Below are 27,441 nucleotides of genomic sequence, written 5' to 3' on the forward strand. Positions count from 1 at the left end.
ATAATATACACAAGTGTTAGAAAAGTTTTCTTTAACGATGATGAATAAAAAATAAACATGAATAATTTTAAAAGGAATAATTATTGAATGTACAATTTTCAAATTTGAATGTGGTTGGTGGTTCAATTGATGTTATATTGGACATGTGCATAATAGAAGTGGAACTCGTTGATGTAGGCCTATATGGTGTATTCAACTTTGTCAGGAATTCTGAATGGTGCTCTTCATTTATTTGTAAATAGAATTTCAGAAGATGCATAGGTATGATCAGTGATTTTTATTAATTCTTGTTCTTGAATGCCAATGCGAGTCATATTTGAAACTGCTGTGCATCGACTGGAGTGGTTTGTAATTTTCTATTTTTTTTTTTTTTTTTTTTTTTTTTTTTTTTTTTTTTGACATCCAGACCAGCGCAGTTTCAAATGTTGGCAAACAAAGAAACAAATGCTAGGGACACGATAAAATTAAACAAATGTTAGGGACGTGATTAAATTGTGCGATAAGCAGCCATGAGTGGTTGAAATACGTCCTTTCATACTGTTTTATTGGTCTAAAGTAGTATGACGTAGTAAGAGTGTAATAGTCATCTAAAAATTGTTTCTGGTGAAGTTATGTATATAGTTTTTATTAGTTTTCTCAAAGTAGGTCAACAGGAGATAGAGGTTTATGAAATAAATGGCTCTATTATGAAGTTAGTAGAAATGTACTATGTGCTCGATATGTCTTTTAATAAAAAACCTAATATATTATACCATGTGTTCATTTCAAAACTTTCCACTTTGAATAATAATTTTAGAGACCATTGGGAAATTCCACAACAAGATGAACTCCAATCATACCAGGCACAGTATCTTCATAGTATGATTTAATATCAACTATATACTTTAATTAATATGAAAAACTTATCAGATTACCAGGAAACAATTGGCATTCATACAGTCCTCTCTGTAGATTGAAAACTCAAAAAAGTTTCATATCCATTGTTCAAGAATTAAAACAGAAAATCAATATCCCGAATTTAAAAGAAAACTTACAAATTAAACCAAACCCTTTAACTCTATTAAATATAGAATATAATCTAAATTTAACAGAAGAAATACTGAAATCAGAAGTAAACACTGAAATACTGAAACAATTGTCTTTAGAGACAATTAATATTAGGTACCTTACACAAAACTGGCTTCATTTATACACCGACGGATCCTTGATTTCCAGAGAACAAGGTGCTGGTGCAGGTGTTACGTGCTGTCTCTTCTCAATTTATAGATCTCTTGGATATGGAACAACAAGTTTTGATGGTGAAATCATTGCAATAAGTGAAAGTCTCAGGAATCTTCTATGCCACATCAATAAATTTAGGAATGCAGTTATATTGTCAGACTCCAAAGCAGCTATTCTATCAATCGTCTCTAAACACACACTTTCATCTCAAACAGCAGAAATAACTAAAATGCTCTCTCAATTAATATCACTCAATAAAAGAATTGTATTCCAATGGATACCATCCCATTGTGGAATCCTGGGAAATGAGAATGCGGATGCTTTAGCAAAGAAGGGCAGCACTGCTACTTACAGACCTGTTACTAAATCTATGTATTACTCTGTGAAGAGATTTATTAAATCTACATACTTAGACTTCAACAAACAAAATTTGATAACACAATCCCAAGGGAAAAAATGGAACTCTCTGCATCAAAATCCACAGTTAATTCCCGATTTACCACGAAAATCATCTGTAGCTGCATTTAGATTGGCAACAGGCCATGATTGTTTGGCCAAACACCTGCATAGAATTGGAATATATCAGTCCTCTAACTGCTCATTGTGCAACTCAAACCAAGAAATGGATTCGGAACACCTCAAAATCTGTGCTTCAGTGGCTGGTCATGATAATATCTTTGAAATATTGGAGTGCAGGAGGTCAGATGACTTTATTGTCAAACGCCTGGCATTAGAAAACAACAACAACAACATATACTTTAATTCGTTAAATGATACATTTCTGGTTCTATCTCAGAAATGAGTAGATCAACTTAATTTTTGTGGTTGATGGCTGAATATAGAGGGTGCAATTTGAAATTTACAAGTCGGGGTGGGGGTGAAGGGTGGAACAGAAAATTCAGTCAGCAATGGTTTTGAACTTCCCCTTCAAAACTAAATCGACATGTTTTTACTCAATATCATGCCCTCCTTCATGTCTAAAATTATTCAAGATGGGAAGTTTTGAATCAAACATATGGTATCCTTCATTTTTATTGTTAATATTAAGAAGAAACAGTTGTGATTATATTATTATGGCCAGGTGGAAAGTGTTATAAATGGTACCGGTATGATATTGTGATACTGTGGAATGAAGAGCAGGGAGAACTGACCTGAGAGGAAAAGAACTCCTTGACAGGAATTTTGCCTCCATGTAATTTAGGGCCGTATTCATAAACGAGACTTTGGACCAAAGTTGACTTTGGAAAGTACAAAGTCACCATTTTCCTATTCACAGTCGACACAGTCAATCGTTACTTTACTTTGAAGTCGCCGAAAATCTAGACTTTGACTTTGACTTTCGTTCGAGGACAAAAGGAAAATGATATTTAGGAAATTGTTGAATTTGCCGAGAATATTGAAGATATCTAGGATATTATTAAAGCTGCTCATGTTCCTTAGTGTATTATTGTTATTATAGATTGGAAATTAAAATCAAGCAAGGTACAGATTTGATAGGCAGTATTAAATATCCTCGTCATGTTCCAACTTTCATTGATGAATAATCAAAGGAGATTATCTGTTCCACCAATAAATGATACAACTTATTTCATCCCGATTTTATGCTATATGTACGGATTAATAGCTTAATATTGATTATTACTATTTAATTCTATAGGTTATACAGTTGGAAATGCAGTTAATTTATAATCCTTGCGGTCGTCATAATAATGTTTACTGTATTTCAGATAATTTTTAAGTAGTTTCTGCAGACATGCAGGGAATAACTTTGCCAACTGTCAGTAGGATAGTATGTCTCTTTCATAGTCTGTTATTGGTGGAATCTTATCTTCCATATCTTCAGAACAAAATTATTTTACAGTGAAATAATTTCAGGGCTTAATGTGAAACTAACGTAACTACAATAGATATTTTATTCACAACAAAATTCTTAACAGGCAATACTATTTCAGATGAACTATATCATTATGTTTTGTAGTTATGAATTGTGTTATGTACAAGACTGTTCGAACTGAGTTACGATTTTTTGTGGCCAGGCAGAAGAACAAATTATTATCGATTGGTGTAAAGACCTAAAAATGTTAATTTTTGTACTTACGTTAGTTTCACAATAAGTCTGGAATAATATTATTCTTATGTAAAGCTGCAAGAATGGTTAACAATTGCTTAACATGTACCGATGTTCAATTGTTTCATTGATTTGTGACTCTAAAGATGGCTTTGATTGTGGCAATGCCTACTCTATTTCAACTATCTATTAATTTAATTCGTTTAGAAGGCAGTGATTTTGGTTGCCAACATTAGAACAAGATCGTCAAATCTCGACTTACCAAAGTCAAAGCCTCAGAAGTAATGTCTATGAATAGGACTTTTAACAAAGTTAAACTTTACTACGAAAGTCGACTTTGGATGAAGACTTCTCAAAGTCGACTCTAGTAGTAAAGTTTAACTTTGTTAAAAGTCCTATTCATAGACGATACTTCTGAGACTTTGACTTTGACTTCGGTAAGTCGAGATTTGACGATCTTGTTCTAATGTTGGCAATCAGAATCACTGCCTTCTAAACGAATTAAATTAATAGATAGTTGAAATAGAGTAGGCATTGCCACAATCATAGCCATCTTTTGAGTCACAAATCAATGAAACAATTGAACATTGGTACATATTAAGCGATTGTTAACCGTTCTCGCAGCTTTACAATAAGAATAATATTATTCGAGGGCTTAGTGTGAAATTAACGTAAGTACAAAAATTGACATTTTTAGGTCTTTACACTAATCGATAATAATTCTACTTGGTCACAAAACTCTTAACTCAGTTCCGAACAGTCTTGTATATAACACAATTCGCAACTGCAAAACATGATGGTAGAGTTCATCTGAAATAGTATTGCCTGTTAAGAATTTTCTTGTGAATAAAACATTGATTGTAGTTACGTTAGTTCTACATGAAGCCTCACATTGTTTCATTATAAAATAATTTTATTCTGAATATATGGAAGATAAGAAGATGCAACCAATGACAGACTGTGAAAGAAACATTATTCTGTTGACAGTTGGCAGAGTTATTTCCTGCATGTCAGTAGAAACTACTTAAAAATTGAATAATCTCGAGGGAAAAATTGTTCCGGAGCCGGGTATCGAACCCGGGACCTTTGATTTAACGTACCAACGCTCTACCACTGAGCTACCCGGGAACTCTAACCGACACCAATCCAATTTTTCCCTCTATATCCACAGACCTCAAAGTGGCTGACAACCGTCAAGCAACCAACTTCGAGTGCACACTAACTCCGTGTGACTTAAATTGTGGTTTTTCTGTTAACGAACAGTGACGTGTATTATGCAAATCAAGATTTCAGGTATAACATTAGTATAACATTGGATCGGTGTCGGTTAGAGTTCCCGGGTAGCTCAGTGGTAGAGCATTGGTACGTTAAACCAAAGGTCCCGGGTTCGATACCCGGCTCTGGAACAATTTTTCCATCGAAATTATTCAAATCAACTTTACAGGGAGTTATACCTGAAATCTTGATTTGTACTTAAAAATTATTTGAAATCAATATGCAGAAAACATTATTATGACGACCCAAGGATTATAAATTAACTGCATATGCAACTGTAGCCTATAACCTTTCCTCCATAGAATTAAATAGTCAAAATCAATATTAAGCTATCAATCCTTACCTATAGCGTAAGATCGCGATGAAATAAGTTGTATTATTGGTGGAACAGATAATCCTCTTTGATTATTATTCATCAATGAATGTTGAAACATAACGAGGATATCTAATACTGTCTGTTTATCAAATCTGTAGCTTGATTTGAATTTATAATCTACAATAATATGCTAAGGAACATGAGCAGCTTTAATATTATAGCCCTACTGCATGTTATCAATATTCTCGGCAAATTCAACAATTTTCCAAATATCAGTCATTTTCCTCTTATGTCCTCGAACGAAAGTCAAAGTTAAAGTCTAGATTTTCGACGACTTCGAAGTAAAGTCACGATTGAAGTTTACTTTCGTCAAAGTGTCAACTGTGAATAGGAAATTGGTGACTTTGTACTTTCCAAAGTCAACTTTGGTCCAAAGTCTCGTCTATGAATACGACCCTTAGAGAATCTGCTGAGGATCAAACTCCTGCTACTTTGGTGAAATCAGCAGCTGACAGAGTTTCAGCCTGAGTAGTAATAATAATTAGACTATTTTGTATTACACAGATATAACATGTTCACTTTTGTTCACAGGCCAGGTGGTGAATTGAATCCTGGAGAGGATGAAGTAGAAGGGTTGAAAAGACTTCTTACAGAGGTATTTATTGGTTTTGCTAACTATAATTTTGAGGTTGTTTCAGGAAGTTGAATTTGTTAAAACTTCCTGTTTATTTGTCTTAAATTAGATCACTTCTCAGTTTAGGAAACTAGTGTAAGTTAATATTAGTCTCTTTTTGTAGATTATTATAATATTTGTAAACGCACAGAATATTGTTATGTAGCGTTGAAACAGTTTCCATGCTCTGTTTGGTGGTCTAATGGTATGTGTTTTGACTCTGGGCCCAAATATGACGAGTTTGATTTTACTCCTCTGTCCGCCCGATTATAGAAATTCAAAAGAAAAACTTATCTGTTCTGAACTACAAAAGTGATATTACGGAGATTCGAACTGAGGCTTTTATGCAAATATTGTCTACATCATTCTCTTGGCTATCGTGACATGGTAGCCGAGCTGCAAGAAATATTGAAGGAATGTGATGAGATCACATTTTATGTATACTTGTTGGAAGTAATATACCTGTGCAGATTTTATCAGCTTATTCCTTGGATAGGGTACAACAAAAAATTGTAGTACCATATTAGTCCCAAGTGATTACTTTTCTCAGAAAAAAAAAAATCCCCCTAAATGTTAGCACTGTTTTACATGATAAATACTATCTGTATGATTCTGATTTTACTTTTATGATTATAGAAACCAATAAAAATTGATTTATATCTCTACAGTTTCTCAATAAAATAGACGGTTTTCTTACAAATTATGTAAAAAGATTAACACGTATCATTATTTTCTGTAATTAGAAAGTCTGGCAACCCTGCTGCTGTGACTAAGGGACAAAATGCTGCTATTCAGACTTCAGTTTATGTGTATTCATAGGTGAGCCGGTGATGTGGGGTTGCCAAACTAGCAGACATTCAGTCTTATTTTCTAATTAACCATGCACTTAATTACAAAACGCATAATAGGTTTTTAGTTATTTTAATATATTCTATTGTTATCTTCAATTTGTATAGTTATATCACTTCCACCCTGTATATAACACCTGTTGTGTATTGAAGTCTTCCTTTGAAACCGTACAATTTGGTATGGGTTTGATTGAAATATTTCATTTACCACTGGCGATCTTCCTTTGTTAGGTAACGTTAGCCAGTGACTAAAGAGGAAGGAATAAGAAAAAGAAACAACTCTGAAAAACTATTTAGCTTTTTTCGTATTTTAGAGAAGACAGAGCTCTTGAAGTTGTACCTGAAGAGTGCTGCAAAAGTAGTTGCAACTGGAGGTTGCGAGTCTGTTCACACGCAAGGCGCTACTTTTGCAGCTGCAGTCATGCTGCAGGTTTCCATCTCTGTGTTGACTTCTCAATATACATTTTGTGGTTATGTTCGCATTATTAAGAAACTCATGCGAAAGCTTCCTTGTCTATTATTTGCTTTTCTGTCGTATCTAGTATTTAGAAATTGGTATTATTTTTACTATAAAGCTTTTAAAAACGCCTATATACTTAAATGATAACCAACAGTATATTCACGTAATCAATGTTGGCAACCTTCCTATTTAAAATTTAAAAAATTTACGGAAAATTTAAAAAATGAATTATATCGTCAGCAATTATGCTCAGACTGTGTTGTGTATTTAATAATTGTTACAAATAATTTATTTTCATAACATTTAACATTAAAATATATCCAAACAATAAAAGTATCATTGGCACATTTGGGTGGTAACACTGGTTGCAACCGCAGCAAAAGTTTCAGCAAAACTGATATCAAAAATGCTGCAGCTGCAACCCTGAGAACCCTGTTCACACACATCACTACTTTTAAGTTGCGCGCAGCATGGAAAAGTAGCGGGCAGCAGGTTCGGCAGCTGTTGTTCACATGTTGCAGTACAAGAGTTGCCCAGTTTTTTGTACTGCAGCGCTGCAAAAGTAGTGACGTGTGACCGTACCTTTACATTCATTCATTGACACCTTGGTGTACAGGGTTATTCACGATGATTAAGCAGCACTTAGGGATCCAATTCTGTGGACTATTTTGAGCACAAAATTTCGTCAAACATGTTTTCTGTTCTCAATATTTAAGAAGCTAAGTACTACTTCCTCCAATCGCTGATGCTGTTAGGTGTTGGGTTCACCTCTCTTCGTCCGTCTTTTCCAAATCTCTTTATCTTTACACATTTGCTTTATTTCAACCATTGTCTTTCCACGTAGAAGCTATGTACGGATGTTTAAATCCACTCAAAATGAAAGAGACTAATATATAAACAATCAGTTGTTGATATTATAATTATATTTTTGCATTTTTTTTTTTTCAGTGAAATCCTGAAATAGAAGTTTTTTATGCTGTTTCCAAATGACCGTAACTCCGTAATAATTATGAATGTGAGCCTATTAATTTATTTACATTTTTTGTTCCAAATAACCTCAATAAACCGAGGAGAACTTTGTGAATCACTCTGTATATATACATTTGTAGTAAACTACAATTCTTGCTCACAATGCAACAAAATATATTTTTACAAATACTATAAATTACATAATATTGAAAATCGAACCCACGTTTATATATATGTGTATATACACAAATATACTTTTCACCACATATTCCTTAGAACAGCATCCATAATTGCTGTTGTTATGAATCACCCTGTATTATTGTTAAAGTCAACTGTTCTAACAAACAGTAATGATGAGACGGTATTATATTTTTTATATGTACAAAATTTCCTCTTTACTTACTCCAAACATGGAGATGTTGCCATTATTTGAGTGGGAAAGGTTCAAATGAGCATTCAAGTTAAAAAAAAATGTGCTCTCGTGACAGTAGGAATAATTTGAATTAAATATAAGGAAAAAAATCGATTATATGTTAAGAAATTATTTACTTACTGGCTTTTAAGGAACCCAAAGGTTCATTGCCACCCTCACATAAGCCTGCCATTAGTCCGTATCCTGAGCAAGATTAATCTATAGACTTGTAACATTCCGAGTACCAAAATATCATAACCTTATTCCTTTGCTGTGGTTGTGCCAGAGAATCATTCCCATTCCGAGGCTTATTTTGAGGTTTCGTAACAAGCTGTTTTTTACGGTTATGGGTTGTTAGCACTTCGCCCAACCCCCAAGCTGGAGGACCACCCCTCATCGGTTGTCCGCGACTGCTTATTCAATATATTCACAGCTACCGTCCATATCTGGAGGCCGTTTCCTCAGTCCGCAACCCTTAGGATGCTTCATGCCGTGGTGATAGGGACTCACAATACATGGTTAAGGAATTATTTATTTTACTTAATTGATATTCTAGTCCGGGGAGAGAATGTAAACACTATTCCAGTTATAGCATTTTCTTTCCATAACAACCACCACTATCAGCTTTTCCTATTAGAAGCACAGTGTCTGAAGGAGGGAAATATGCTTTAACCCTACCATGGGTAAAAAAAAAAGTACTGTATACATATGTAAAGATAATAATTAAGCTAAGAAGATGAATTTTGAAGGAATATCTTGTCATCAAAGTTAGCCCGAAATGTTTTTCAGTCCTGTATAAGAAATCAAGCCATTATGGTTTACATTTAGGATTCTGAGTTAACACAGTAACTTATTTACTGCCACTTGCCTTCATTTCTTCTTAAGGAGGCTGACAGGTGAAATTTTGGTCGTTTTCAGTCAAAAATAACATTTTCGTTTTCTTGTAAAAAAAAAAAGTCAGCAGTCTCTTATTTGAATAATTTCAAGGAAAAATTGTTCCGGGGCCGGGTATCGATCCCGGGACCTCTCGCTTGACGCGCGAAAGCACTTCCGACTGAGCTACCCCAGGAACTATACAAGACACCGTCACAATTTTTCCTTTGTATCCACACGACTCAAATGAGCTGATAAGACGCCAGAACTCAACTATGAGTGCACACAAATACTTGTGTGACTTAAATTGTGGCTTTTGGTTAACGTACCTCCAATAACGAATGTATGAAAGGTCCCAGGATCGATACCCGGCCCCGGAACAATTTTTCCTTGAAATTATTCGAACCTGCTTTACAGGGAGCTACTACCTGAAAGTCATATTTGTATAGTCTCTTATTTATTTGTTTAGCAAGTTTCAGTGCTCTTTGGCACTCGAAAACAAAAATTACAAAATATATAAATGGCTGCACTATTAAAGTTCAATCCCATTCAAATTTTACATTTTTTTTTTCAGCACATTTTACCAAATTCGAAATGTAAAGGCTGTTGCAATTTTCATGCTAGGAACATGAAATTTTTACTGCATGTTCTATGCACTGTATTTAACAAAATAGCCCATGGGTTCTATAATTAAATGAATATTTTGTAAAATAAAAAATAAAATATTTATAGTGGCAATGGAAAATTTCTATTTTTTGGTATGCAGTGGTTATAAAATTTTATTTCCCTTTCGTAGTAAAGATATAGGAAAACTGATGTGTGATGTTTTTCTAAATATGCCACTGGTCTTACAAAAAAGATTTTGCTAAAAAATTGAGCAACACATTTCGTTTTGATATATGCAAATTTTTCAGAATATATTTTTGTTAATAACTCAGAAACTAATTGACTCACAGAATTGAAACTTCACTACATCATTATCTCTCACACCATGATTATGTGTACAAAAAATAAAAAATGTAGCTTGAAAAATGTATAAAGTACCAATTTCACTCATCACCCCCCCCTTATTTCTTGCAACTAATTTTACCGGTTGACAATGATAGATGTGATAAAGGAGTTTACAGAATGTTGTTTAAACTTTGACACAAAAATTGTGGTGAGCAAAATAAAATAAATTCTTGGTGTGATAGCCCATAGAGGGCTGTGGACGACCAGTGAACTACTGGCCACATGTCTCAGCAGAGGTGAACAGTTATTCAACCAGTATGGAGGGAGTGTGTGGTAGCACAATGATCCCCCACCAGCTATAACTGCTGGCTTTAGAAAACCGGGTTTTCCTACTGTATCATTACAAATTCATTCAGTTAAGTGGTGAATATTTGACCTTAACTTGGGAAAGGCATTTTTGAACACTTTACCATATTTACCCGTCTATAAACCAAACCTTTTTACCCAAAATCTAAGTAAAAAAAGAAGATTAATACAGCTTATACTCGAGACATTCTAAGCTAGAACAAATTTCTTACAAAATGCAGTAACATAGGCACCTTATTACTAGGGTCGCCCTCGGTAGCATAATTGGTATAGCGCTGGCCTTCTATGCTCGAGGTTGCGGATTCGATCCCATCCGAGGTCGATGGCATTTAAATGTGACAGGCTCATGTCAGTAGATTTAGGCCCAATTGTATAAAACTCCCTGACTAAAGATCAACTTTGCTCGAAGATCGAAAAGTGAACAGAGTTCAGACACTTCTTCTATTGTATAAAATTTTTCTGCGATCAAATTACCTTGGTTCAAATGCAATCTAAGTTCACGTGAAAAGGATTTGGCAACATCGCATAAACAGGTGAAATGCGTGATGCGCGGACCATGTTATACAGGGTTGTTCAGTGTTGCCAATCTAGTGACTTTAACTCTTTTTCAACAACAATTTCTTTTAACTTTTATATTGCTTAAATAGGGATTTAGTGACCTTTTTAGCACCCCATAGTGACAAAATTTAATCTTTCTTTGTTGATAATGAGAAATCTAGCGACTTTACAACTACTTTTTGGCAAGTTTCCTTTCACTCTGTTGGAGACACTGGTTTTTTGTGCAGTGTAAATAATGGCAGACAATAAGAAGAAGGTTGACTGTTCTCCGAGTTGTTATCATGTTATGGTGTTTGATACTGCTAAACATAATAAAGCTTTATAAAACGACAATATATCCATTAATAATTAATGATTGTTATAAACATAATGTAATTAGAGGTTATGTTATTTGATACTGCTGAACACAATCTTATAAAATATAAGATTGATTGTGTATTAAGGCAAGAAATTGAAAGAAATATATATAAATGTACCTACCATATCTATTAATAATAATGGATATTTTATTTGCACAATCTGTCACTTGTATATTTCAAATAGAAAAGAAATAACTGAACTTGGATCATCTAACTTAATCTGAGAAATTTCTTCAGTCAAAGTTGACTTTAGTTTGAGACAAATTAATCTCAGATTAGACTTTATACAACACAAAATTCCAAGTTCAGCTGAAACAAGGATCAATTTAACCTCTGATCTAAGATTAAATGGTTTATACAATCGGGCCTTAGTGGCATGTAAAAGAACTCCTGCAGGACAAAATTCCAGCACATTGGCGACACTGATATAACCTCTGCAGTTGTAAGCATCGTTAAACAAACCATAATTAAAAAAAATCAGGGACCGTATTTGTATGTTTTTACCTGTTTTTTTCCCTTGCTTCTGAACTCTAATTTGTTCAATACCTTTCTGAATCATGATCGTAGGAGTTGTATATGTGAATTCTGTTGAACCTAAAAAAACTAAATTGGACCTTGGTACCTAAAAAGACCTAAATTATTGTTGATAAGTATTATCCTGTATTTACTGCGTTATCGATTTTTTTTTTTGAGAGAGAAACATCAATATACAGTAGCATGCAAATTAATCCGAACACGACATATTTTTACATTTTCTGTCATTGTTGGCCTCACAGCTGCTCATACCGCTTTAATTGACATCTGTAATACGTGTAATTCCATTGTTGAAGGTCTGTCGTTATTATTTTTTTTATAATATGTGACATTTTGCCTGTCGTTTTGTACTTATAAGCATTTCAGTTGTGTTGAAGACTTAATACTGCAATCCTGTGTACATTCCGTCATCTTCACAAATGGATACAACTCCTCGAAAACGGTCTAAAATTATAACATTAGCAGAGCATTCTTCTATGACACAGAGGCAAATTGGTGCAGAATGTCACATCTGTTTGGCTACTGTTAATTCGATCATAAAACGATATAGGGAGACTGGATCCATCACACCCCAGAAAAAAGGAAACTGTGACCGGAAAAGGAAGACTTCACCTGCAGATGATCGTTTAATTGTCAGGAAAAGTAAATTAAATCCTAGACTAACTGCTGTCGACTTAACCCGCGAGTTAATGGCTACCACTGGGGCGAATATTCACGTCACAGCAGTGTGGCGTAAGCTTTTGGAAGCTGGACGAAGGGCTCGTAAGCCTATTAAGAAGCAACTGCTAACCCCTGTTATGTGCAAAAAACGCTTAATGTGGGCAAAATTACATCAACACTGGACAGTGAATGACTGGAAGAATGTACTTTTTTCCGATGAGTCTCATTTCGAGGTCCACGGCCACCGTGTTTCTTACGTACGGAAAGGATCCAAAAAAGTAACAGCAGCTCATCTCCAACAAGCACCCAAATACCCCCCTAAAGTAATGTTTTGGGGTTGTTTTACACATGAAGGGCCTGGAGCATTAATACCTATCAAGGGAATGATGAATTCTGACAAATATATGTATTCACTTATTGGAAACCAGAATCGTACCCCAGCTGCAAAAATCATTTCTGGATGGCAGAGGTGTGTTCCAACAAGACCTGGCACCATGCCATACGTCTCGAAAAACTACAGAATTCTTCAACAAGAAGAATATTCAGGCCAGGCAACTCACCCGACATCAACCCCATTGAGAACTTGTGGTCAATTTGCAAAAGAAGAATGCAAAAAATGGATTGTTCTACAAAGGAGATGATTTCTGCCCTCATTGGTGTATGGTTTCGCGATGAAGAAATGAATATTTGTGGGAAATTAGTGGAATCCATGCCAAATCGTCTCAGAGCTGTTATTAGGAACAAGGGAGGCCACATAGATTACTGAGGTATGTCTTAGATCCTTTTTTTATCCCGTTTGAGTGTTTTTGCATAAGTAATTACGTTGTTCAGATTAATTTGCACGCTACTGTATTTCGAATCTGTACTTAGCAGTGACAACATCTATGGCTCCCTTGCTTTTCTCAAGGCATATTTCAGTGTGAACTTCCAAAATATATTGAATAGGCCTACTTGGAATCTTCTTCGCAGTAACTGAAAGATAGAATTGGTGTCATTGACTTGCTTCTACAGAAACAAGTACCAGGACCCATGGGTGAAGCCGTTACATTAAAACTGAAGAAAGTATTGCAGAGGAATCCAGGTTTTGAAAAAATGAAAAATGTGTGCTCCATTCTCCAGGAGGAAAGCTTCAGTTGTCAGTTACCGTGGGTGGGTACCTGCTGCAGTGGTAGCGATGAAATTTGCACCTATGACATCATGTGCTGTCAAAAGAACCATTTCGTCCTTCAAATGTATTTTGAAAGACAGTAGAAAAAACTTCTCAGTCGAGAATCTTGAAAAGTATTTGGTCATATATTGCAACCTGGAACAGTACCAGTAAATGGAAGGGGGGGGGGGGAGTTGTGTATGTGTGTGCTTTGTTTTTTTTAACAGTGAAGTTCTCCTCCTTTTTTGCTTCCCTATATTTAGATGTAAGGTCCATAAAATTTTCCACGGATTCATAGATTTTTAGATGTTCCCTGTCCATTGCATCTTCTTTATTGCATAATAAAACATTTAGCAGAGTCCAATAATCTGATTCGATGTATCGAGGAAAATGAGGGTTCTTCTGGGCCATATTAGTTGCAGGTTCTCAGACTGTGCACAGAGTTAGACCTTCACAACAGAAGTTGCATTATCAGTAGCATGTACTTTGAGAGACTAGTTGAATTGTCATCCCCCTTGAATTCATTCAATAGAGTGTCATTCACTCAACCCACAGCGTCAGCTGAAGGAAGACTCCAGGCAGAGGGCTACTCAATTTTTCTGTAATCTTTCTTTCAAGCTGTAAATTCGTAATCTTACTGTTAGTATGATCATCTGGAGAGAAGCTATTGTGAAAATGCTTTCAGCTGCCCAATTCCTTCCTATATCTTTGTTATTCTTAAATTAATTTCGGCTACTGTGCAGACATATTTATGTATTAAACATACTGTTTGTTTTTCATCTTATGATTTGCAGGTAATGTTATAAATATGATTTTATTATTGAGAGGAACATCTATAAGGGTTGTTATTTTGTATAGATATATTCTTTTTTTTCCTGGCTCAGTGAATCCATGATTTGGCTCCAGTCAGTACTTACCCATGATGTAAAAGTTCCATTGAATTGCAATTTGATGGGATAAGGAACAAATCAAAATTACAAACTTGAAGAGATTACCTTTTAGTAATTTGAAAGATTATTGAAATAAATTTATAATTAAATAATATCCCAAAATTTAAGTTTTAATTAAGAACAGTTTCTAGTTTTTTCATATGCCTAGCTTGATGTGCTATTAAAAATTATTCCAGTATATCTAACACTTGTGTATTTCTTACTCATGGATTCAAAGAGCTGATGATAAAAATATTAAAGGGACCCATTATAAAGACTTTCTCTTACAGCATATTTAGGCCCAATTGTATAAAACTGCCTGACTAAAGATCAACTTTGATCGAAGATCGAAAAGTGAACCGAGTTCAGACACTTCTTCTATTGTATAAAACCTTTCTGCGATCAAATTACTTTGGTTCAAATGCAATCTAAGTTCACGTGAAAAGGATTTGGCAACATCGCATAAACAGGTGAAATACGTGATGCGCAGACAGGTTTGTTCAGTGTTGCCATCTAGCGACTTTATTTCTTTTTCAACAACAATTTCTTTTAACTTTTATATTGCTTAAATAGGGATTTAGTGACCTTTTTAGCACCCCATAGTGACAAAATTTAATCTTTCTTTGTTGATAATGAGAAATCTAGCGACTTTACAACTACTTTTTCGCGACTTTCCGTACACTCTGTTGGAGACACTGGTTTTTTGTGCAATGTAAATAATGGCGGACAATAAGAAGAAGGTTGACTGTTCTCAGAGTTATCATCATGTTATGGTGTTTGATACTGCTAAACATAATAAAGCTTTATAAAACTACAATTTTCGTTTAGTAATGCAGTTAATTGAAAATTTATGAATGTACCTATCATATCCATTAATAATTAATGGTTGTTATAAACATAATATAATTATAGGTTATGTTATTTGATACTGCTGAACACGATAGAGCCTTATAAAATATAAGATTGTTTGTGTATTAAGGCAAGGAATTGAAAGAAATATATATAAATGTACCTATCATATCTATTAATATTAATAATAATGGATATTTTATTTGCACAATCTGTCACTCGTATATTTCAAACAGAAAAGAAATAACTGAACTTGGTTCATCTAACTTAATCAGAGAAATTTCTTCAGTCAAAGTTGACTTTAGTTCGAGACAAATTAATCTCAGATTAGGCTTTATAGAACACAAAATTCCAAGTTCAGCTGAAACAAGGATCAATTTAACCTCTGATCTAAGATTAAATGGTTTATACAATCGGGCCTTGAAGTAATAATTTGAAAATTTAAAAAATCATTCAATTTCAGAAAATGTGTGCAATTTGGTTACCTTAACGTGAATGCTGTGAAATTTACATGCCTTGTGAATGAGTGAAATTTAGGAGAAAGTGCCTATAGACCAGTACAGAAATATTTCTTGTACTTCACTTCTTTGCTGTATCTGAAGTGTAAGTTTGAAACGCTGAATAAAGTGACGCCACATGTGTGGTGTATGATATAAAATGTTGAGTTCACTTTTTTATCTGAGGCATTTTTAAATGAATGCACCTGTAATGTACTAGTTTGTGTTCTGGCTGAAATTTTGTCTTGGAAATTGTGAAAATAACAATGTTATCTGCATTTAATGGAAATTTTCTCAATTTGTTACTTGCTATAACAGAAATAATGTCATATACAATTGGAAATTGATTACACCCTATTTCGTAAATAAAATAAATGGATGGGTAAAAAAGACAGGCAAAGGAAATAAATTAATTACCTTGTCATGTTGCTAATGATATTTCCATTTATAGTTTCAAATTATTATTCAAAATTTATTCATGAATTTAAAAAAATACTATCCACCCTATTAAAAAACGAACTTAGTTTCCTGTATTGCACACAAACATTCCTCACAATGTTAAAAAGTAAGATTTTTTTTTCTTTTTTTTTTATACTTAATCAAATCTCCTCTCTCATGTGGTGTAGAGAATTTACAGTCCTTTCCATCTCGTCCAATGCTCTCTTTTCTTTTTATTTAATTTATAAGTTACATTATTTAAATAGGTTGTTACAAATTTTGCACAGTTTCAAAATAAAATTACTTGGGTATTGTAATGCATTATAATATAATTTTATTATTTTTCTATTTGTGCAGATTTGCATTTAAAAGATATTGGTGATTTATGATGACATGCTAAATATGTTCCTTTCTTTTCGCATTTTTACATAATCTGCAGTAGACTGTCAGACTGGCGTAAAACTAAATTCTTCTGTAGAAATTCACCTCTACATAATGGGGGGGGGGGTTTAGCACTAGTAATCATTGATTCTTTAAAAGACCATAGAAATATTATAAGGAAGTCATATGAAAAATATAAATAATTTTTTATGTATATCATTAATTTCTCTTGGGGTATGACTTTTCGTTTTAATACTAACTGCACTGCTTTATTTGGCAGTTCATCTTCAGTAGAACAAAAGAAAATCGTATTGTTTGGTTTTGATTAAATTGACATTGAGTGTTTGGCTTTTGAAATAAAGTTCAGTGAATTTTTATACTGATAATTATATTTCCAGAAAAATTGACTCAAACGATAACTGACTGTGGACAAAATTTGTATGTGATGGATGCTAAAGTCGCATATTTTCATGAAAATACTTATATTTTTTTTCCCACTATCACTCTACTCTCTTTTTATTATGTGTAATCAGAAAGTAAGAAAAAGAAAATTGGTAAAGACAGAGAAAGAAATAATAAGGGAGAGGGTAAACATGGGGGGGTAAGATTGAAGTTGCGACTTTAAATTCGAATTAGTTTCCATTTTATGTTCAAGATTTGATATTAGAAAGGAATAAATATTTACTGAGATTCGCTACATGTGAATATTGCAAGAGAAATCAATCTTCAAACAAGGGTATGTTTGTAATATTGCATGTGTATAACAAACTCTCCTTGTAGTGAAACGCCCAAGTTGGTCTTTTGATAATACACTGTTTTTGAGTGAACACAGGCTATAAGAAACAAATAGGAATGATCGTTTACTAAGCATGGATAATTAGATGACTCAATGAGAGAATGAACTGAATTGTATCACCTTTAAAAAAAGTACTAAAACTGGATTTTCCCGCATACCTTAGAATGAGAATTTGGTGTACAAAATAATGCAAGTGTAGCTATTGTGGGAGTTTTTATGACATTGTTAACTTTCGTCAGACATTAAAATATGTCTTTTGAATTGTAGAGTATTTTATTGGTTTGTCTAATAAAAACACTACACATGCAACCAAAAAACCAGAACTTAACTACCGAGAACAATATGAAATTTATAAACTTACAAAACACCCTGAACACTCAACTGAATTTCAGAATACTTACTTACAAATGGCTTTTAAGGAACTCGAAGGTTCATTGCCGCCCTCACATAAGCCTGCCATCGGTCCCTATCCTGTGCAAAATTAATCCAGTCTCTATCATCATACCCCACCTCCCTCAAATCCATTTTAATATGATCCTCCCATCTACTTCTCGGCCTTCCTAAAGGTCTTTTTCCCTCCGGTCTCCCAACTAACACTCTATATGCATTTCTGGATTCGCCCATACGTGCTACATGCCCTGCCCATCTCAAACGTCTGGATTTTAAGTTCCTAATTATGTCAGCTGAAGAATACAATGCGTGCAGTTCTGTGTTGTGTAACTTTCTCCATTCTCCTGTAACTTCATCCCACTTAGCCCCAAATATTTTCCTAAGCACCTTATTCTCAAACACCCTTAACCTGTGTTCCTCTCTCAGAGTGAGAGTCCAAGTTACACAACCATACAGAAGAACCGGTAATATAACTGTTTTATAAATTCTAACTTTCAGATTTTTGGACAGCAGACTGGATGATAAGAGCTTCTCAATGGAATAATAACACACATTTCCCATATGTATTCTGCGTTTAATTTCCTCCCGAGTGTCATTTATATTTGTTACTGTTGCTCCAAGATATTTGAATTTTTCCACCTCTTCGAACGATAAATCTCCAATTTTTATATTTCCATTTCGTACAATATTCTGGTCACGAGACATAATCATATACTTTGTCTTTTCGGGATTTACTTCCAAACCGATCGCTTTACTTGCTTCAAGTAAAATTGCCGTGTTTTCCCTAACCGTTTGTGTATTTTCTCCTAACATATTCACGTCATCCGCATAGACAAGAAGCTGATGTAACCCGTTCAGAATACACACCCTTTTTTACCACAACCCTGAACACACCTCACTGCAATAGGAAACCAGAAGACAGCGCGGGATCTTCCAACGAGTTAGAAAGAGAAGACTATAGAGTGGCCATGTTGTCCTGTACAGCGCTCTTTGCGGTGCCACCGCGAAACACGGCAGATCTGAACTAAGCGTCCACCTTTGTAAAAATTCGTCTGCTTACAATGTTGTATAACGGAGGTAAGAACTACAAAAAAACGAAGAAAAAACATGCCTGTTGTGTGTGCTGCATATAACTGCAATGTCAAAAGGAAAAAGACAACTGATATGTCATATTTCATGTAAATTTTATGAAGTTAAGTCCATAGTTTTGTTAATTAGCAGCATTTTTTTTCATGCATAAATGTGTAACAACGCCTGACATAAACAAAATAAATGATTCACTGGTAATGTACTTAAACTAAATACGGATAAAACCACTACAATTCCATTTCAGACCCAGTGAAAAACAAATAGCAATACAATATTAAAATTGTATTTCGACACCGGCATCCTTTATTTCTGCTCCTTCTGTCCTTACTGCTTATAGAAGAAGACGATGAGCTGTAGCTTATGAGAAGTAGGCCTATTTCGAAGACAAATGATTAATCATATAAATGGTTCACTAGTAATAAAGTTAAACTAAATACGGATAAAACCGCTACAATTCCGTTTCAAACCCAGTAATAGCAATCAAATATTAAAATTGTATTTTGACTAGAAGGACATGAAAGAACATAATTTGAGCACCCACGTGCAATAATGGGTAAGTATGAATATATTTCGTAACTACTTACCCCATTATTGTACGTGGGTGCTCAATTATACACTAATAATTATCTGTGGTGCCACAGCCCTTGAAAGGCTCAGACAGACCAGCCGGCTGTTGGCCTCACGTTCATATTTCGATAATATTTATACTCTACTGTAACAAAAAAACTGAAAGCGTGTTTGGTCATATTTTACCCACGTTACGAGCTTGGAGGTAAAGGTTGTTTACTACAGTTAGGGCCTACTTTCATTCTATATCCTATTGTATAATAAATAGTTTTGCAACTTGTAGAGACTGGGAAAACAATTTAATAAAATCATCCGAATCATACTCGTTCATTTTATAGGAAATCTTGCAGGTCGCATTTAAAAGAACCTAGGAATATTAACATTTTCTTCAGTATATTTGCTTAGGACTTCTTGTCATACTACATGACAATTTTGCTTAGGTTATTCTTTTAAGCATTCCTTCTAGGAATTGCTCAAGTGTTTTTAATTTAGCGTACATAAGTTTAGATTAAGTTCCTATCACGTATTTGACGAAATACTAGGTTTTTCCACTTCAGTTTAACTGATTTATGCAAACGAAATTTTGACAGCTGACGATTCTGTCACTTATCGCCACTCCCACTTTGTTTTGGACGCATAAGTTCATGGTGGATGGTCGTTCAATTTTTTTCAAACATGGCGGCGCAATGACCATTCTATATCTTTCTCTTTCTAACTCGTTGGGATCTTTATTAGGCTTTGGACAATGAAGGATACCACTTCGAAACTAGGCAGTCAAGTAAATTGCAAAAGTTGACACAGTAAAGATATCATAAAGTTATTCAGGGAAAATTAAATGTTTTTTTCTATAGGCAAACACTCCTTAGGGTTCTTGTGCAACCTCCTTGTATGGTCAGGACTACTCTTCAAACACATGATTCATTGCTTGGTGCTATCTTATCAATTCATCTATAGCATATCCAAATCAAGCTTTCAGGTATAACTTCCTGTAAAGTAGATTTGAATAATTTCGAGAGAAAAATTGTTCCGGGGCCGGGTATCGAACCCGGGACCTTTGGTTAAACGTACCAACGCTCTCCCAACTGAGCTACCCGGGAACTCTACCAGACACCGATCCAATGTTTCCAATGTTGACAACCGTCAAGCAACCAACATTGAGTGCACACTAACTCTGTGTGACTTAAATTGTGGTTTTCTGTTAACGAACAGTGACATGTATTATGCAAATCAAGCTTTCAGGTATAACTCCCTGTAAAGTAGATTTGAATAATTTCGAGATAAAAATTGTTCCGTGGCCGGGTATCGAACCCGGGACCTTTGGTTAAACGTATCAACGCTCTCCCAACTGAGCTACCCAGGAACTCTACCAGACACCGATCCAATGTTTCCCTCTATATCCACAGACCTCAAAGTGGGCTGACAACTGTCAAGCAACCAACATTGAGTGAACACTAACTCTGTGTGACTTAAATTGTGGTTTTCTGTTAACGAACAGTGACGTGTATTATGCAAATCAAGCTTTCAGGTATAATTCCCTGTAAAGTAGATTTATAGCATATCCAGTTCCGATGAAGTCCGCAACACTTCTTTATCTCGCTGTTAATATGCCACCTCCTCAGATCAAAGACATCTGTTCACAATTCACATGCTTGCGTTAGACGTTACTCTCGGATATTAGGAAACCAATGTTCCCCTGTCAGTTTTGTTTCTTAATATCCTCTCTCCCTTTCCTTTTCTCTTCCGTGTTCAAATGCCTGTAAAAGGATTATCTCATTAATTTGAGCCATATGAAAGAGATAAAAATAGATTTTAGCATTAAATGAATCACATTTTTAATTGAAAAATGTTGTAGAGTGAAAATACTATATTTAACAAAGGTGATATGATAGTCGTGAGTTTTGTGAGAAACTCCTATATTTTCTATTTTGATTTTTCTAGTGATAGCTCATTCTCTCACTGAACCATTCTATTCTGTCCCATTTTAATTTTGAGTAGTGAGCTGTACAATTTTAAAATTATAATTTTCATAGTATGTTATTCATTTCATACATAGAGTTCAAATATCTTGAGTGTAAGCATTGAAATTAAATCTTCTAATGCATGTCTTATAGGATAAATTTTTCTGGTTTCGTAAATTAAATTTACAGCAGAGTTTTTTTTAATACATTGTACATTACTAAATGGAAAATGTAGTTCGCCATAAATAGTTAAACCAGAGTTATTAAGTGCAGTTCACTGTGGAATTGATACACTTGTAGCCATGCCTGTATCTTGTTTTAAAATGTAGAACTCCTAGGTTTCTAATATAAGGCAGTAATACAATGGGGAGGGGGAGCAATTACGTAAAAATTAAGCAGCAGGAGAAGGGTTACAAATCGTCTTTATTGGTATTCTCTTTTATATTGTTGCGTGTAAAAGGAAAAATGGATATAAACTATTATAAAAATTGTAAAACCTTAAAATATATAGTAGGTGAAGATATCTATTTTCATACTAAAACTTATTTATAAACTACAAGCATTCACACTACATTCCCTTCTTTGGGAATATTGTGAGAAACATTGCCTAATATTTTGTTTTATATTGGGATTATTTGTAAAAATTTGCAAAACACTATTTTAATTTTTACCTGTTTATTAGAAGTTGTCATCCTTATTATCCAGTCTTGAATATGTGATTTTGTGCGTTGGTCATACAAATATGCTGTCTTTGAATGTAAGTAGTGTTTCTTAATTGTGTCTTTTTGAGTTATAAAATGTTGTGATTCATTTCTTCAAATAAGACACACAACAGATTTTAAATATGCTTCAAACACATAAAATCTTGCAAAGTAAATTCTCCGTAATATTCAAACTCGTTATTTAGACCATTTGTTTATTATGAATTTATGCTAAGCTGATTTTGAAGTTTTTAACAACAAAAGGTTGTATAATTCTCATATTTTATATAATCTAGCTTCTTAATTTTTATATAAGAATGATTGTATTTCTGCATTCGTATGTTATGCGAGTTTATATTAGTAGAATTTTGTTTTAGTGACAAATAGGGTCCTATGTTTTTTTTCTCAAGGCCTGTTCTGAACATTTAAATGAATATGATTTACGAAAAAACGCCTTTTTGGATTAGAATACAAAACGAACACATTTATCTCTTCAGAAGTTGTATTTCAGGTTCTGAATCTTTTTCTTGAAATTAATTTAATATTATTAGAGAATTAAAATGTTCCAGGACAGGGGTCAGCCGCCATTTACTGAAGTGGACTGCACTGTTATGGGGGACAGTTTAATTTTTGTTGTTACTAATGTATCTATTTTGACTTGCATGTCCCACACAAAACTGTGCAGACTGCCTTCAGGTTGGTCTTTGTCTTGTTAACCCCTGTTTATGGCAGTAACGATCTTCATGCCTTATAACCAATTGGCTATTCTGCTACAAGCATTATACAGTATAGTTCAGAAATTCTATAAAATTAAGAGTAACGAATGAAACAAATGATGGTGTTTTAAGCATTCATCTTTTGTTATTTATGGCAGTGTGGATAATATTTGAAGTAATTTTATGAGCAGTCACTGACACAATTATTGAGGAAACAAATTTTGTATTGCAGAATGTCCTCTTTTTTGGATGAGATTTAATTAAACTAGTTTGTAATTAGTAAATATTATATTTTTTCTTCTAATTATTACAAAAATAACTCTTCAGTAGTTAAATCTTGACACTCACCATATTTTCTCAGCTCACACATAAACATTACACATCACATCATATATAATTCTTCATTTGTTTCGTTAGTAAAACAAATTTCTTCCATCTCTTGTAAAATGTCAGCCATCTTTGTTCTAAATGAGCTAAACTAATACACAACAGCAACATAGTATGTTTTAGAAGAAAAGTAAATTTTGAAAGTAGTATAATTCTTTTAAAAATTTATTTATTCTTTGTGAAACACTTTTATATTTATGAAGCATTTGGTTGCATTTCAAATTTTGTAGCTTCTGTTAGGTTGGCAATATTACGGACTTATTATTGAACATTTGAACTTAATCAAATATGCTAAGGATTACAAATGTTAAATTTAATTTTTTATAATGTTAAAGCTGTTTGAAAAAATGACTTTCTTAGAATAACCGCATATTTATGTACCTACTTCATTTCCATCTTCATAATCTGCTTACATACTACTTTATAAAAGACGTTCTGCAGATTCTTCTTCTAAGTTGATCATGGCATGGAATGCTGAGTTAGTAGCATTATGCTCTACATGTGGATGATATTGAACTTCATAGAATCGATGAAATGATGGAGAAAATGTTAGTTTTCCATCATCTTCATTAATTGGGTTTACAGACATAATCTCTTGTGTGGAAAACCAATGCACAAATACTGTAACTGTCGTTGATTGGTTAACTGTCCATCAGTATATGGTATATTGTTAATGTTTATGACGTCGTCTTAATGGTCGTTGATGCACTTAATGTATGTGTTATATTCTGTTGTAAAATTCTGGAAACAAGACATTATGTGAGAATTCCTCTGGTATTGTTACAAGCTTCATTCGTTCAAGCCAGATTATTTCACTTCATTCTTTGGACATGTTTATTTTTACGTGGACTTTTATTTAAGAATTAAATAGCATTGTCTATGCTTTTTTTCTACGCCTTTTCATTTCGAACACATTCATCCTCACAATGTATGACATAAAATATTTTATTTATGCACATGGTAAAATACACGCTTATACATATAATGTTTTGCTCAAGTTTTATTCATAAAAATAGGATGTTGAACAATTGTTGTTCATTGTATTAATTTGGATTTTAGTCTGTTACTGCTAATGTGATGAAATCTGTGATATTGTTAAAGCATGTATGATCTATTTGGAGCTGGATAAAATAATATAATTTGTATTGTGATTGCAATTGTTGCATATACGCATTAATTTTCTTGTGGAAGGCTAGATGTAATTTCACTTGAAATAAAGAATGAATTAACATTGCCAAAGGGTATGAATGTTACAATTTCATCTTCAGAAGGAATTTTTGTACAATTTTTGTTGCATTAATCCTTCTCCAAGTTGGTGGTGATATTCAAACTCCGGGCAATATCTGTGTGAAAATATCTTTGTTGTATTGAACTGGTACTCATTTTGAATGAGTTGTATTGGGAATTAACATGTGAAAATTGATGTTGTAGTAGTGAAATAAATGTGATTTGATATAGTACATGTAACAAATTTTTAAAATCCTGTAACTGCCCTGGCCAGGCATTGGGTTAGGGATGTGTTGTAATGTTGCTTGCTTACAGACTCTTGGCAGGCAAGATGGCGTGAAACAAGATTGGGTGATTGAGGACACAATAGGCAACTGGTGGAGGCCCAACTTCGAACCGCCACAGTATCCCTATGTCCCTCCCCACATCACTAAACCAAAAGAGCACAAGCGGCTTTTCCTTGTGCAGTTGGCAGAGAAGGGTAGGAACAAATTATGTATCTTGTATCAGATTGAACAATCATTTGTAGTTTTTGTATGTACATATTTTTCTATATATCTTAGGCTGTTTCTATTTCACTGATGCATTTTGGATTTGTTTGTAGCTGAATAGGAAATATCAAGCGTAGCATATCTTGAGGGTGGTGCTGTTTCTGTCTGACAATTAACAGTACATTCTTTTGTGAAATATTTGACACAAGTACTGCTCGGGCACATAATTTAGATTGTAATTGTGTTAATGTAGGTTATGTAATGACACTTCGGATATCATTATAGAGATTATGGTCTTAGGTAATTTGATTACTATTCTAGAGACTTTTGTGAAAGATTTAGTAATCAGATCTGTCTGTGAATATATATTTTTGTATGTTTATGAGATTCCAGTATAATAAATGCATATGCAGACGAATAGGCAATGGATGTTTTATTTAAGTCGTAGTTATGGAGCAGCTTTCTGCATTCTTAATGCTTGGCTTCACTATGGTGTCTTTCAGTAAAATGTTCTCGGATTTCTTTCGTATCCTTAATGGATTTCAAGTATAGCTATTATTCACCTGTTAAAACGTATGATTCAAAACTTTAAAGTGAAGTATTTTTCCTTTGCTATACTATCTCTTTCCAAAATATCGTGCGTCATGATGCTGTAAACCAGTCTCTTCATTGTAAATTTCACAAGTTTATAGTTCTGTTATGCAAGAATACATTTAAAGTATCCAATGAATTGTGAACATAAATAATGAAACCAATAAAATAAGAAAAGTCGACTTTGTAAGTTTACTTTTGTACCTGATCAATTGTGCATTGTGCAATTTCTAAGATACTGGGCAGTATTTGGCAATAGTAATATTAGCTCATCTTTGTCTGAACTTAGTTGTATTTTTCCCTGCTCTTATGTTGGGGTTTGCAGGATTAGAGAATAGAAATTTTGGTTTATAAACTTTACACTATGCATGATGATAATCTTTATTACTAGACTTTGGGAACGACCAAATTTCTTCATTCATTTGCTATTCAACACAATTATGGGAAGAATTTTATTCCACGATAATTTAATTCATTTACCTAATTACTCACACTATATAAAAACTGTCATATTCTTTACTTTTATAGACAGAGAATAGTCTTATACAAATCAAAATATACATGCGAAGTATTTTATTCTTTATCTGCGACTTAACATAAAGTGTTGCATGGTTTTGGCACATTATGTAGTTTATAGTAATAAGACTACGACAAAATATAAAATGATGATTGTTATGATATAATATGTGTAAACACCATCGCCATAAAGTGAAAAACATATTAGCCATACATGAAGACATGTGTTACATATTCTGAAGATACAATAGTAAAATTTTCGCTACATCATTCCAAAAAAAAATATATGTTGAAGCTCTTATTAATATCACTGAAACTGGTAGGAAAGAAATGGGATATTACTTTCAATGGGAAATGTACAGAATGTCTAAAGAGATACTTAATGTGTTTTTGTTTAGATTCTAAAACCCAATTGTGACTTATTTTCGTAAATATTCAGATTTCGTTTTGTAAGTGTAATAATGTGTTTTGCTTCAAAGTTTAATGAACTTCAGTGTTTTAAATAAAAAAAAAAGCTTTTTAGGCAGGAAAATTTTGTGTTTACTTAGCTTCATTGTCAGATAATTTTTTTCTCTCCATTTTGTTACGTCATAAGTAATTTGTTTGTGGAGGGATGAGGGAAAACAGTAATCATACTAATAATATTCTTGACATTCTGAAGTGTATATTTTTTGTTCTGAATTGATATTGCATAAACTTACTTTTTATGTATTCTATAAGTTTACATGCATGACCTTTACAATTTATAATTCTTGTAGATTTTCTTTTTCTGTTTAAGAAAGATTTTATAAAGAGAAATTTATATTGAATCAACAGAATAAAAATAATTTAATGTAAAACACATTTGAATTATTACATTTATTTCCCCATCTACAATTCATTCAATTAAATTTATTTGAAATATTCAGTAGACCTTACAGCCTCTTCTTTTTACCACAATATCAAATAAAAGAGCATGTGACTTTTAAAAGATTGTAGTTGTATGCCTCACAAGCTAGACACAGCTTTCTGGTGGTGATGGTAGTGTTACAAAACTTGTTTTTATTGTAAATAATATTGAGACACTTGCTGTAACATACTGACATCCTGTGTTGCAATTGTACAAGAAACAGTAATCTGCCCGTGTTCATTATTGTTGTAAGTTTTGTCAGGTCATAGCACCACCTTCATTCAAAATAAATTTATAATTAATCATTGTGAGTCTTAAATGAGGTCTTACAGACCTAGA

At 33.5% G+C, this 27,441-nt stretch overlaps 1 protein-coding gene across 2 annotated transcripts in view; it reads left to right on the top strand.

Moving 5' to 3' along the window:
• The window catches only part of Cpsf5 (cleavage and polyadenylation specificity factor subunit 5), a 58,281-nt gene that overhangs the window by 5,673 nt on the left and 25,167 nt on the right, over positions 1–27,441 (top strand). For both annotated transcript variants that reach the window (XR_011329887.1, XM_069813476.1), the window contains exons 3-4: positions 5,472–5,535; positions 24,931–25,096. Coding sequence is in view for 1 of the 2 variants with exons in the window: in XM_069813476.1 (XP_069669577.1) it covers positions 5,472–5,535; positions 24,931–25,096 (230 nt within the window). In the remaining variant the exon portion in view is untranslated. The remainder of the gene's footprint in view (positions 1–5,471; positions 5,536–24,930; positions 25,097–27,441) is intronic.

Source organism: Periplaneta americana, chromosome 16 (assembly GCF_040183065.1).
Source record: "Periplaneta americana isolate PAMFEO1 chromosome 16, P.americana_PAMFEO1_priV1, whole genome shotgun sequence".
In the NCBI taxonomy this organism is placed as follows: domain Eukaryota; kingdom Metazoa; phylum Arthropoda; class Insecta; order Blattodea; family Blattidae; genus Periplaneta; species Periplaneta americana.